Source organism: Vanacampus margaritifer, chromosome 11, assembly GCF_051991255.1.
Source record: "Vanacampus margaritifer isolate UIUO_Vmar chromosome 11, RoL_Vmar_1.0, whole genome shotgun sequence".
In the NCBI taxonomy this organism is placed as follows: domain Eukaryota; kingdom Metazoa; phylum Chordata; class Actinopteri; order Syngnathiformes; family Syngnathidae; genus Vanacampus; species Vanacampus margaritifer.
Window position 1 is genome coordinate 6,980,049 of NC_135442.1, and position 13,146 is coordinate 6,993,194.

General features: G+C 39.7%; 2 protein-coding genes across 2 annotated transcripts; both read left to right on the plus strand.

Moving 5' to 3' along the window:
* Window positions 1–2,979: 2,979 nt before the first annotated feature.
* Window positions 2,980–5,141, plus strand: hoxd12a (homeobox D12a). The gene is made up of 2 exons (XM_077580509.1): window positions 2,980–3,576; window positions 4,900–5,141. The coding sequence occupies exons 1-2, from the start codon at window positions 3,009–3,011 to the stop codon at window positions 5,139–5,141; spliced, it is 810 nt and encodes a 269-aa protein (XP_077436635.1). The 5' UTR covers window positions 2,980–3,008.
* Window positions 5,142–10,477: 5,336 nt separating this feature from the next.
* Window positions 10,478–13,146, plus strand: hoxd11a (homeobox D11a). The gene is made up of 3 exons (XM_077580385.1): window positions 10,478–10,647; window positions 10,685–11,247; window positions 12,911–13,146. The coding sequence occupies exons 2-3, from the start codon at window positions 10,686–10,688 to the stop codon at window positions 13,144–13,146; spliced, it is 798 nt and encodes a 265-aa protein (XP_077436511.1). The 5' UTR covers window positions 10,478–10,647; window position 10,685.

A 13,146-nucleotide genomic window follows, 5' to 3' on the forward strand; every position in this document is an offset into this window, starting at 1 on the left:
AAAAAGCTTGCTTTTTTTTAAATACACAGTAGGTCAAGCATTGTTTGTTGAATTTGTTGCGGGTTCGGAAAACTTTAAAACAACAACCATGGCTAACGATATGTGAACGTTACTCTTCCGTTTACTGATTTCTGAGCTAATAAAGAGTGACAATGACGGGGAAAATAAACGTGTACGTATTTCAACATTTGCCTTTATAGCCTGTAACCAGCGTGAATCGCACCCTTTTTACCCTTGTAAGGCTAACCCTTTAAAAAAAAAAAAGTCTCAACTTGGCTTTTTATAAACCTTTGAAGCCCCCCCTCAACACACACACACACAAGTCTGTAAAAAGTCTCTGTAAACCCTTAAAAAGCAATCCTATTAAAACCTTACAACAAAACTTACTTTTGATGAAATTCATGTTTTTGTTACATCTTCAACCCTAGTATGAAATTTGAACTTATCGTGCCGAACAGGACATTTGAATTGAAAAGTCTCCCACTTTTTTTTTTTTGTTGTGTGCGTGTGTGTGTGTGTGTGTTCGTGCGTGTGTGTGTGTTGCAGACAGTCGTGCAGAGCAGCAGAGAACTTGAACGAGAGAAGCAGCATGCATGCAGCACAGGCAGCAAGTTTATTACCAAGGACAATAGTGCAGGGGAGAGTTTTCTTGGCAGGAAGCGACATTGCAAGTGAAGCTCCTCACACAAAGAGCCGTAAAACAACACAACATAACACTTCTTCACGCATTTTAAAGAACTCACGTTGATCAAAAAGGAACGTTTCTAGATTTCAAATCGTTTTCTGTGCGTTAGAACGGAAATGGTGAGAAAAGTGTGAAATACTCGATTAAAGTCCAAATAAATTCTAAAATTATTTTTATTTTGCGTTCCTCTTTTGTTAAAAAAAAAATGCAATTTTATTTTCAGGAAAAGTCGTTTTTCGTGTAAAGGTTGAGCCTGAGACGTTCCTTGATTCGCATTAAAAGGAAAACAACGCCTGCATCTGTTTTTCTTATTAACCTCTTTTTTTTTCCTCGTTTCTTGGCCCTAAAGACTTTTATTGCTTCAAGCAGGATGTTGAATGAAAAACGTTTTGCATACGTGCAATATATATATATATATATATTTTTTTTATTGAATGAACGAATTACGAATGAAAAATTGTGTTTTGTGTGTGTTTTATTCCCACCCCTCGTGTCGTGACCGTGGACGCAACATTTTATTTTTGGTTTCTTGCTGATTTGAAGACATGGGCGTGAAAATTACGCTCATTTTCTCCACTGAATTCGTTCCAGTGGCCAATAAACAACCAAGACCAGTGAGTCCGAATTTAATAAAAGCAGCAAATTGTGCGTTCCTCGGTTACTGTTGCAACACAACAACATTTTTTTATTTTCTAAATGATTCGTTCTTCATGGTCGTGCGTCATGATGGTTAACCTAAAAGCTGCGTGACAAACTCAAAGCCGGAAGCGTATTGCTGCAAAATAACTTCATTGTTGGCGACCCTCAAATAAAAACACGATATAAATTCTCAATAAAGGTTGTCCTAAGATGACACAAATATATATTTTTTAAACTAGGTAGACACTAGGATTAATAATAATAATAATAATAATAAGCATTCCTGGAAGTTCTGTAACGTTCCAATTGCTCTGGCGTTGGGTTGAAGCATTTTACGGTCTTACTTTCTGTTTTCCAAGATGTAAGTAGTGGACAAAATATGTACATATTAGTCTTTAATGCGGCTTTTGTATTTGGAAAAAAAGCAGTGTAGGCCTGTATGTGGTTTTAGGTGGCTGAAATGTAAATGACCTTGAATAATGAACGTGGTGTTATTTCCCTTTAGTTCCTTTAGCTTTAACATAGCAAGTTATAGTTTGCTTTTAACAGAGAGGTTGACGCGTGGTTTTATGGGGAAAAAAATGTATGGTGAGTTTGGAGTTATTTTTAACATTATTGAAGGCTAAAAAAAAAAATACTTTTAACTTGAAGTAGTACTTAAATCAATATACATACATATAGGCTGGGCTTCACGTATACGTATAGCCTACATGAATCAATTTTCCAAACCGCTTATTCTCACTATAATTTTCCATAAAACCTCACGTGAAGCACTTAGCGAATTTTCTTTGAGGTATTTCGGCCTACTTAAACTTCCAAAGTTCAAGTTAAAAAGACGAAATACTATTTTGTATGTTTTTTATTTATTTATTTTATTTTATAGCCTCCGATCATGTTAAAAAAAGAAGCTCGCAACTATAGTAACAAAGTGTTTCATACGTTTGGAATTATTTTTTAACATTATTTTGGGGTGTAGGATTATAGTATATCGCCTACTACAAAAAAAAACTACAAAAATGACAGCTATTTCCTTTAAAGTTTGAAAATAGAAGTACCTATAACGTTAGTATTCATACATTTTATATATCTTCACATTCGCGGTTTTAAAGGGAAAAAATGTGCAATAAAGCCATATAGTTGAACAAAAAAAGCAATCAAGTCGTATCCAAATCAAACAAATCCTGCTTAACCCCTGGGCGTTATTTTATTTTGAAATGGCTTGGTCAGAACCAACAAAAAGCCAAAAAATGGTCAAATAACGTTTAGGGGTTAAATACGAAATATGGTGACGTAAAATCGAGGTGCGAATTGTGTTTTGCCCGTATTAGCATCATTTTTTCGAGTATTATATATTGCAAGTCCTCGTGCATGTGCACCCCTCCCCAAAGTAAAAGCTCTTGCTCCTGTCACGGGAGCTTTACGGTTCTTTTATGTCCATAAATCAGACGAAAGGTGAAAATGGATGAAATCACACACACACACGCGCGCGCACACGCGCGCACACACACTCACAGAGCATGGCGGACTCATCTGTCTCGCTCTATTTGGAGCTCGCTTAGGGTGGGGCCGCCGTGCGCACTTTGCATATCACGTGAGCGCCCGTTGACAAATCACCAATTAGCTAGCCGTTAGTCTTGAGAAGTTGCTAGGGCGCTTCGGGAGCAGCGTGCGCGCGGCCAGCTCCATGGCAATGTGCGAACGGAACCCTCTGAGCCCGCCACCGGGCTACGTCGGACCTCTGCTCAATTTGGCCCCGACCCCCGAGACGCTCTACTTGTCCAACTTGCGAGCGGGCGCCAACGGCGGCGCGCACCACATGCCCCCGCTGCACCACCACCACCACCATCACCACCACCTCCCTTACAACAGGAGAGCGGAGCTGTGCACGCTCCCGTGGTCAAGTGCGTGCGCGTCCGGGCCGCCCGCGCAGAGCCGCGCCTTCGGAACGTACTGCCCGACGTTTCGCCCCAACTTGACCGCGCCCGGAACCAACAGCGCCGCCGCCGCCAACAATAACAACCACGGCGAACCGGGCAAGTCCCCCTTGCAGGACGAGTCGCGATGCCCGCCCGGCGCAGAGCACAAGACGGGGTCACCTCACGAGGTTTACGCCGACGAGCTGCGGGGATACTTGGACGGCCACGGTTCGGCTGCGGGGCACCTGGAGCAGGAGTGCGCGCGGCGGCTGCATGTAAACAACAAGCAGCAAGACCCAGCTCGGCCTCCGTCCGCTCTCACGTGTTTTGCTGAAGGTCAAGTAGCCCTTTTTTTTTTATTGTTAAAGAAACTATATGCAACTCGGTTGGAAATATCCTGTAATTATGTCGAGTTACAACTTTTTATGAGCGGTTTCCTCTCTGTCGACTATCGACGACTGTTTTGCTGAAAGAAATGTTGTGGGCCATGCAGTCATTCTCCGCAGGATCATTTTCAAGATCAAATTCAATCACTTTTCAGGCACTTTCAAGGTCATGGACACACATATATATATAACATAAATACATGATTGTCTCCTTTGTTTCTGCATACACAGCTCTAAGAAATTGCGCAATGTCAATAAGGTTGAAAAAAAATTGTCAAATTAAATAAGTGGAGTAATTATTTCCAACCGATTTAATTCAATTTATTTTATTTTAAGAAATATATACATAGGCCTACACGTTTTAGCTCATTTTACTCACTCATACTGTCTCTAAATTCTGTCATAAACTGGAAAGTAAAGTAAAGAATAGAAGTCCAACCTTGCATGTCTTTTTCATTACATAGATAGATAGAGAGATAAACAGTCCTTAATACTTGATAATAAAACATTTTATGCATGTAGCATATAAATAACATAAATCGTATAGTTTAGTTACTCAAACATAACTAGAAAAAAAAAATCTGAATTGTGCCAACAAATAACATGGAAATTATTTTCTTTAATATTTTAAGGTCTTTTTAGTCATCCATGTGCCACTGCACACTTAACTCCAATACTTTTAGCTAAACTATGCTAAATTAGAACAGACGTCACCATGTCAGTAAACAGACACCACATAGACTACCATATATACAATTTCTTAAATTCAGATTTTTTTGGAATACTTTCCCCCCAAAATTGCTTCTGAAAACATTTTCTTCAGTATATCATATTTTTTTTATAACTGCTATAATAGAATAAAAGTAGAATAGCAAAAGTTCCCATGTGTTGTCATTGCCATCCATACAACATAAATCCAAATCTGTATCAAGTTAAGTACTGTATGCTGTACACAAACATAAAATCATATTTATACAAACATTGCATTCAGTATAGTTCCAATGAATGGCATTTAATTACTATGTATTAAAATTATTTTTTTTGTGTAAAATATTAGCTCATTTCAACCATCCATGTCTATTTCCCTCTCAACTGTGTTATTGTAATTGTTATTGCTTTACGAAGACGTCACCGTGTTATGTTATCATATTTTAGCTCAAATTTTAGCACTCATGTGTCACTAGCAATAAGATTTGCATAGTTAGCTTTCATGCTACGTTAGCATTATCGTCTGCGACTACGGTGTTAACTGTGCGTGTGCGTGCGCGCGCAGGTGGCCCGTGGTGCTCGTCCCAGCAGGCGAGGAGCCGAAAGAAGAGGAAGCCTTACTCGAAGCCTCAGCTGGCCGAGCTGGAGGGCGAGTTCATGCTCAACGAATTCATCAACAGGCAGAAGCGCAAGGAGCTTTCTGACAGGCTGGAGCTGAGCGACCAGCAGGTGAAAATTTGGTTCCAGAACCGCAGGATGAAAAAGAAGAGACTCATGATGCGGGAGCAAGTCTTTGCTCCTTACTGATGGAATTAAAAAAAAAAAAAAAAGGAAAGAAAAAGGGAGAAGGAGCTGCTGTCTCGTGGACCACCACGGCTGTGCCACGTCACGTCACGTCAAGGCGACCGTCCTGGCAGGCGTGGGCTTTTATTTATAAACGTGTGTGAAATGCTTCCAATCCCCGTCACGGCAGACATTTCACACTTCGCGGTGGACGCTTTGGAGGCGGCCCAAACTCCACACTGACTATTTAAACTATGTTGTGCGCCCCCCCCCCCCCCCTCTTTCTGTCTTGTGTGTGGAGAAGCTCAAGTTCACGTTTACGCCCATTCGATTATTACATATTATTACACATATGCATGCTTGTTTACTATTTGATTTGATACATTGTGTTGTAAATGTATATTTTTCTCCCTCAAACACGCTTTGCGGATGTGACCAATTCTGATGGTCACTGCTTAAATGTGAATTATTTTGAAGTCTGAAGAACACATACCGTTAGCTACTCGAGTCATTTTTGAACATTTTCAGAAAACAAGGAAAACAACAACAACAAATTAAACAAAGAAGCAGAGTTCAGTTCCGTAATGACTTTAGAATATACATGGTTATTAAGAAAAAATGTTTTTTTTAGCAAGCTCGTACGTCATTGCTTTAGCAATATCGCTATAGTAACTTAATAGCATAGCCACTCACGTCATTTTTGAACGTTTTCAGAAAACAAGAAAAACAACAATAAATTAAACAAAGAAGCAGAGTTCAGTTCCTTAATGACTTTAGAATCTACATGGTTATTAAGAAAAAATGTTAGTTTTTTTTAGCAAGCACGTCATTGCTTTAGCAATATCGCTATAGTAGCTTAATAGCATAGCCGCTCACGTCATTTTTGAACGTTTTCAGAAAACAAGAAAAACAACAACAAATTAAACAAAGAAGCAGAGTTCAGTTCCTTAATGACTTTAGATTCTACATAGTTATTACGAAAAAACATTTTTTTTTTTTTTTTAGCAAGCACATCATTGCTTTAGCAATATCGCTATAGCTTAATACCATAGCCGCTCACGTCATTTTTTAACGTTTTCAGAAAACAAGAAAAACAATAACAAATTAAACAAAGAAGCAGAGTTCAGTTCCTTAATGACTTTAGAATCTACATGGTTATTAAGAAAAAATGTTAGATTTTTTTAGCAAGCACGTCATTGCTTTAGCAATATCGCTATAGTTTAATAGCATAGCGGCTAACGTCATGATTGAACGTTTTCAGAAAAAGACAAAAAAATAATAATTTTCAGCAAGCACACAGTTTTTTTTTATTGTGACACAAAGTTAAAAAATACTGTCAATTATGTAATCAAGTCTGTCATAAAAAACAAAAATAAAAACCCAACGAGCTAGCTGAATTTCCCTCCACCCCCGTTTTCCAAAAACATTCTATTTGGGCAAATGAGCAAACATTTAGTTAAAAATGAGTTTGGCAATTACATCAACAACAACAAAAATTACTTGCTAAAGCTTCTTCCCGTTTTCTGAAAATATTCAAATATGACTCGGGCTACTGTGCTATTAAGCTAATGATATTGTGGTAGCTATAGTTAAAGATGACGTATACAGGAAATTGTACTATTATGCTGATGATAAAGAGTTGGTCGCATTTTTAAGTGTGCATAATCAGTGATTTCTGACGGAAATGCATTCTTAGTACTTGTCCATGACATTTGTAGAATTAAAGTTGAATATTATATTTATGCAATACCAATTTTTAAGAAATGACTCATTTTTTTTGGCCAACCTGTTCACATAAGTGTTAAGATGATACGTGTTTAACAAATTGCAAATTGTATGGAGCAGGATGACGTCATGTTGTTTATAATAAATAATAGTAGCCATCAAGTTTTCACATTTGAGTGTCTTTAAATGTGTTTGGTCATTTGTTTTTTCCCTTCTTTCCTTCTTACTGGGGATAGGAAAATGAAAAGGCAGCGTGTTGTAAGTGTTACTAAACTATTTCTTTTACACAACCCTTACACTAAAACCTTGAGCAACTCGTGTCACTTTCAAGAAAAAAAAAAGGCTGCAAAATGAGAGCTTTTGTTGTGCTGTTGACACCCCCCCCCCCCAAACACACACGATCTAGTTGCAGCTGCACTGTTGCAAAGTCATTTGAAGGTGACTGCAGCTGCATTTAAATGAGTTTTATTTTTAAATGGAGCACTCACAAAATGCTCCACACAGTGCAAAAAAATATAAAACACATAAGCACACACATGACAAATCAACACAATCAATATTTTAAAAAAAACAAAAAAAAAACGAAGCAGACCTAGGTTTTTTTTAAAAAAAAAAAAATTTAAATGTACGTTGTATGTTTCACTGAATCTGATATGGAGCCCCAAATATAACATGAACAATCCTAATTTGTGGACACGAATTAGGGTTTATTTCCTTATCAAAATACAACTTCTCATTGCTTTATAGTTGATGTTGCAAATTGAACAGTTCCATTGGTCTCTTTAAAATTCAATAGCAGCATAATTGCATCCTCAAACAACAATTCAGTGTAGCTATAGAAACTCTCTTGAACATGCTCCTAAAAAAAAAAAAAAAAGTATTATGTCGTCTTCTCTGCAGTGTTGCTCTCGGGATGCTAAATAAGACCTTAGAGCAGGCTTTTTTTTTTTTTTTTTACTTTTTACTGCTGCGGCAAAGGTTCGCTTCCTCTGTGCGACGTTTCCGCCCCCCATTTTGTGACTTTATTGCTTTATTGCGGCAAAACGCGGCCAGACAGCGTCATTTAGCTCAGGACACTAAAGACAGTGGGGGTGCCAAAACAAAGTTAAGGTCAAGTTAGTGGACTGTGCATTGCCGCTTCCCACGCATTCGGATTTTTCTCTTGTCCTTACGTTCGGATTTATTTATTTATTTATTGTAAATGGTAACGGACTTCTTTTTATTTATTTATTTATTGATTTATCTATTTATTCATTTATTTGGGGGTGGGGTCAAATTGACAACGTTGTGGTGAAAAAAATTAAGATAATGATCATTTGTGAAGCACATCTTTGCTGTGGTTATTTTTGGACAATGCATCCTCTTTTTATTGTTCGTGCAAACCAGACACATAAATAATTGACTTATTTTCGTCACACTATGACTGACAACTATTGATCCATCGTGAAGATAGTGTTCAGGATGTATTTTTTTCTGACAGGGCTATTTCATAAATTGTTTCTTAAAAATATCCATGGCTGAAGTAGCTTTTTCAGAAACACTGCAGCATACACTATATATTCCTTACAACTTCATTGGCGAGTTTTATTACAAATAACAAATAACTAAAATTAGGAGTCGACAAATAAAGCAGATAATGACTAAACACAGTTAGCAGTAAATAAAATAAAATAAAAATAACACTGTTGGAAACAATTACTGGATTATAGACTGAGTTTATTTTAGACATTGTTTTACTAGAAAGCAATTTAGGATAAATAGGATAGTGTGAACACACACACACGAATATATGTAACACGCGCGCACACTCACACACGCGCGCGCTTTAAAAAAAAATCTCCTCCATTTCTAACAAAAACACGTGAACACGACACATTAAATTTTAGCGCAAATAGTGACAAGAGAATAGCAACAAAAAAAATCATCAAGGTATTAAATACTTCTAAATGGTGGAAATCTATTAAAAACGCACGTCTCTAAAAACAAGGCTTTTTTCCCCCCCATAAAAACTCTTTTAGTATTTGGATTATAGTTACTTTTACAGAACATTTCCAATATTGACAGGTTATCTTCTCTATTTGCCCATCAAACTGCTGGGAGCCAATCATATAAGGGGCTAAAATAAATAATTCTAATTGAATAAAAATATAACATTTACCGGCAGCTATTCTACTGCTCTATCCGGATTGAGATTTTTTTTCAAACTGTAATTTAACGCACTTAAAATTGCATCATGTATTTAATTAGGTGTAGGCCTGTGTGTGTGTGTGTGCGTGTGTGCGTGTGTGTGTGTGTGCAGTCGTCACACACAGTGCGGTGGCGCATTGAAGGGCAGAGCTGATGTCCCCTCAATAACAATAAAAGCCTTCAGACACAAGACTTCAACACAGATACTACTGCTCCCTATTTTATTATTATTATTATTATTATTATACATTCAAAATTAATTATTTCACCCCCTTTTACAATGCAATGCTGTGCAAAAATGATGCTCGCCTTGGCACACTCTCATTTTTACCTTCAATGTAATATGGTAATAGTCGCCATGGAAGCACGTGATAATACTGGCAAATGCAACCAAACTGTAGTAGACGTGTATATTTATTGCTCCTTTTATTTATTCACTTACTCATTTCTTGACATGGATACTGCAGAGAGTTGTGTGTGTGTGTGTGTGCGGCGTGTCACGGTTGAAATCAACCGATGCATTTATTTTAGCGTATAAAGACCAAAACATTTATGTACAATAAATCAGATGGTCATTTTAACACAGATTCATTTATTGTTTGTGTTGATTTAAAAAACACACGAGGACCTTGATAAAAAAAGCATTGCAAATTGACACGGATTTGTAATCATAACACTTTTTTTTTTTTTTTTTTACTCCAGCATATAAACTAAATGCGAATCTTCCACTGAGATTCGTACCTGAGCCTCTCCACTATCTCCATCCTTATTTGAACAATCATCAAGCGCCCTAATTGCATTTTAAGTGCATTTTCCTCTAGTTAATTTCTTGTATGATTGCTTATCTCCTCACTCCTGAGGGGCGGGAATGGCAAGTGGGAAGTGTGTGGGGGTGGGGGTGGGAGGGGGGGCAGTGCGTGTTGTATTTATGCAAGCGTCTGTTTTATTGCGCCGGGGACAATAAAGAATGTCGAATTAGAAGCCATCATGCGTTTGTTTAACTGCGCCAAGCATCATCTCGCGTCGGCGCAATGAGGCTTCAAGTGCATATAATCACATGTGCGTCTTTTGTGCTGCGCGCTCGTCTAACATGCACGTGCATGTGGCCTTGGCGTTTTTTCCTACGCCCTTCATTAATAAGGCTGGAGGTCAACGTCAATGCTGGTGGTGGTGGTGGTGGGGGTGGTGGTGGTGGGGGGGGGGGTTATGGGGGAGGATTGCGGCGGCGGACGGAGGCGACGCGATCAACTTGTTGTCAATGAGTGAGATTGAATGGAAAAATATCCTACTTTCTCTTCTTCTCCTTCTTTCTTGTTCATGATGATGGCGCAAGAGAGGAGTTCCCCCCCCCAGCATCCAGGGAGCCAATGGAGGCTCTCACACGGCCTCACATGAGTTTCTCCGGACGTCGTTTTTTTTTTTTTTTTTTTTTTTAATGACCGATATTGATGTATGGTAATTTCTTGGCCGAGGGATCACATGACACAATTACCTCAAGAATCGATCAAGATGTATAGCGAGCCCGCTGGCGGCTCTTTACGCGCGAGCCAGACGGGCCAAGTTTAACGGCGCCGGAGCCCGGCAGCAGAACCGCCCGAGAAGAAGAAGAAGAAGAAGCCGCCGCCTCCTCCTCCTCCTCCTCCTGCCGCCGCAGACATGACGGACTACGACGAACGAGCGTCCAACATGTATCTGCCGAGCTGCACTTACTACGTCTCCACGCCCGATTTCACGTCCGTCTCCCCCTTTTTGCCGCAAAGCGCCTCGTGCCAGGTGAATTTCCCCTACTCGGCCAACATCGGACAACCTGTGCGCGAGGTCTCCTTCAGGGATTACGGACTGGAGCACCCCAGCAAATGGCACTACCGGGGCAACTACGCGTCCTACTACTCCTCGGAGGAGATCATGCACCGGGATTTGATCCAATCGTCCTTCAAGAGCGAACCCCTGTACGGAGCCGGAGCCGGCGGCGGCCCCCACGCGGGCGCCGGCTCGCCCTGCAACCTCTTCCCCGGCGCGGGACGCAACGGGGTCCTGCCGCAGGGCTTCGACCAGTTCTTCGACGGCTCCAACCCGGAGAAGAGCGTCCCCGAACCACAACCGCCGCCGCCGAGGCACAAAAGCGGCGAGGACGGAACCGGGGACTCCAAAGCGGACGCGGCAGCCAGCGTGGACGAAGACTCGTCGTCCAACTGTGGCGACAAGAGCAGCCAGCAGAGTGGGTTGTATAGTCCCCCTTTATTAGGAGGAGAGTCCAGCGTGGACAATGGCGTGTCCTTCGCCGTGGCCGCGCTCGAGCTCGTGTGCGGCTTTATAAGCATGCAAAAGCGTTTTATATCCCAATAAGACGTTCTTTACGGCTGTAAAGGTATTTACAATGGGAAACTGTTAAAGCATACGCGCACGCTTGCCCTGCTGTACTCCAGTGGCAAGTATGCTGTACTTGTAATTACACATTGTAGCTTTATTTACATCTTTCGGCATGATTTCGGCATAGCAACAGTATCCTTAAAAGGGTATTTTTGCCCTCATAATTTTGTATTCATTATTCTGATTACAATCAACACAAGAGGAAATATTTTGTGTTGCACTATAAATGTGTCCAAAAGTAAATAATGTTTTGGAAGCGCAAACAATGCTGTGTAAATGTCACTCAAAAGGACATTTACATTAAAAGCGCGGTAAATAAATAATTTCATTATTGAGAGGGAAATGAATAGCTTGAAGAGAAAAAAAAAAGGTTTAAAAGGGACCAACAACATTTACATCAATTGTGCTCATTAAAGACATTTAAAAAACATTTTATTTCTCAAATACAACTTTATTTTATTGTATTTTACGATTGTGCCTTTGTAAAAAAAAATCCCCATTCTATAATAAACTAAACATGTTTTTCTTTTGACTACTAAACTTTTCGCGTCATTTCCTGTGGCGATCGAGCGAGATGGCAACATAAGGAGAAAAGCCAAATTTTAGTAACCCGTTCGCTCATATTAAGTGCACGTCCGCAAACAAGAATCGCCATATGCGTTTAACATGGCACAAGTAAGTGCATTGTAGTTGAATTTGAAGAGATAAACTCATTACTGGGATGGGGGGTGGAGTATAGTTTTATTAAGACATGCTCATGCTGCGCATGCTTGCAAACATGCGTCACGTGCATCAAAAATAAAGACTTTTTTTATCTTATAACTTTATTTAAATGTTATGTCTACAAAAATGCCGAGCGGGTTTAAAACTATGCTAAACATGTTTTTTTTATTTTTTATTTAAAGGTTCACCTTTTGGCTTATTTGTGTAGACAGGTGACAAAGAGTGGATTTTCAATATTCAAAATGTGAAGTGCAAAAAGGCGTGTTTTTCGTGGAATGTCCAGTACGATAAAAACGATATCGTGACCGTTAAGTATCACTGAAAACAGCGTCACGTGGCTATAGGCACAAAAATAAATAGATTATTGATAACCGACTGGTTGGAGAGGATAATCATATTGTTGAGATAGGGAACCAATGGGAAGCAGTCTCTCTAATTGCCTCTGGCGGCGGCTGTGCTTCGCTGCAAAAATAGAAGAAAAAAAAAATAAAAATCTTTGGAGAAGGAAAACTGAGAGCTTTAAGTGCATATTGATTGGTGAGTGCGTGTTTTTGTGCAAAACACGTCACGTGCGGAAAATAGGGCGCATAGCGGAAAAAAAAAATTCAGCCATGTTTGATGCGACAAGGAAAGTTAAATACAAAATTAATAAATTACTGGGCAATCTTTGTCGATCACAAAAAACATCTCTAAGCTTTAGGTGCGTAAATTAAATAAATAAATAAATAAAATCAAGAAGCGTCTTCCACTTTCCAAACTAACTTCCCCATCTTGTCGTTTGCGTCCAGCCTCGTCCAGCAAGTCCCGGAAGAAAAGATGCCCTTACACCAAGTACCAGATCCGAGAACTTGAACGAGAGTTCTTCTTCAACGTGTACATCAACAAGGAGAAACGCCTGCAGCTCTCCAGGATGCTCAACTTGTCCGACCGCCAGGTCAAGATCTGGTTCCAGAACAGACGCATGAAGGAGAAGAAGCTCAACCGCGACCGTCTACAATACTTCACTGGCAATCCCCTCTTCTGA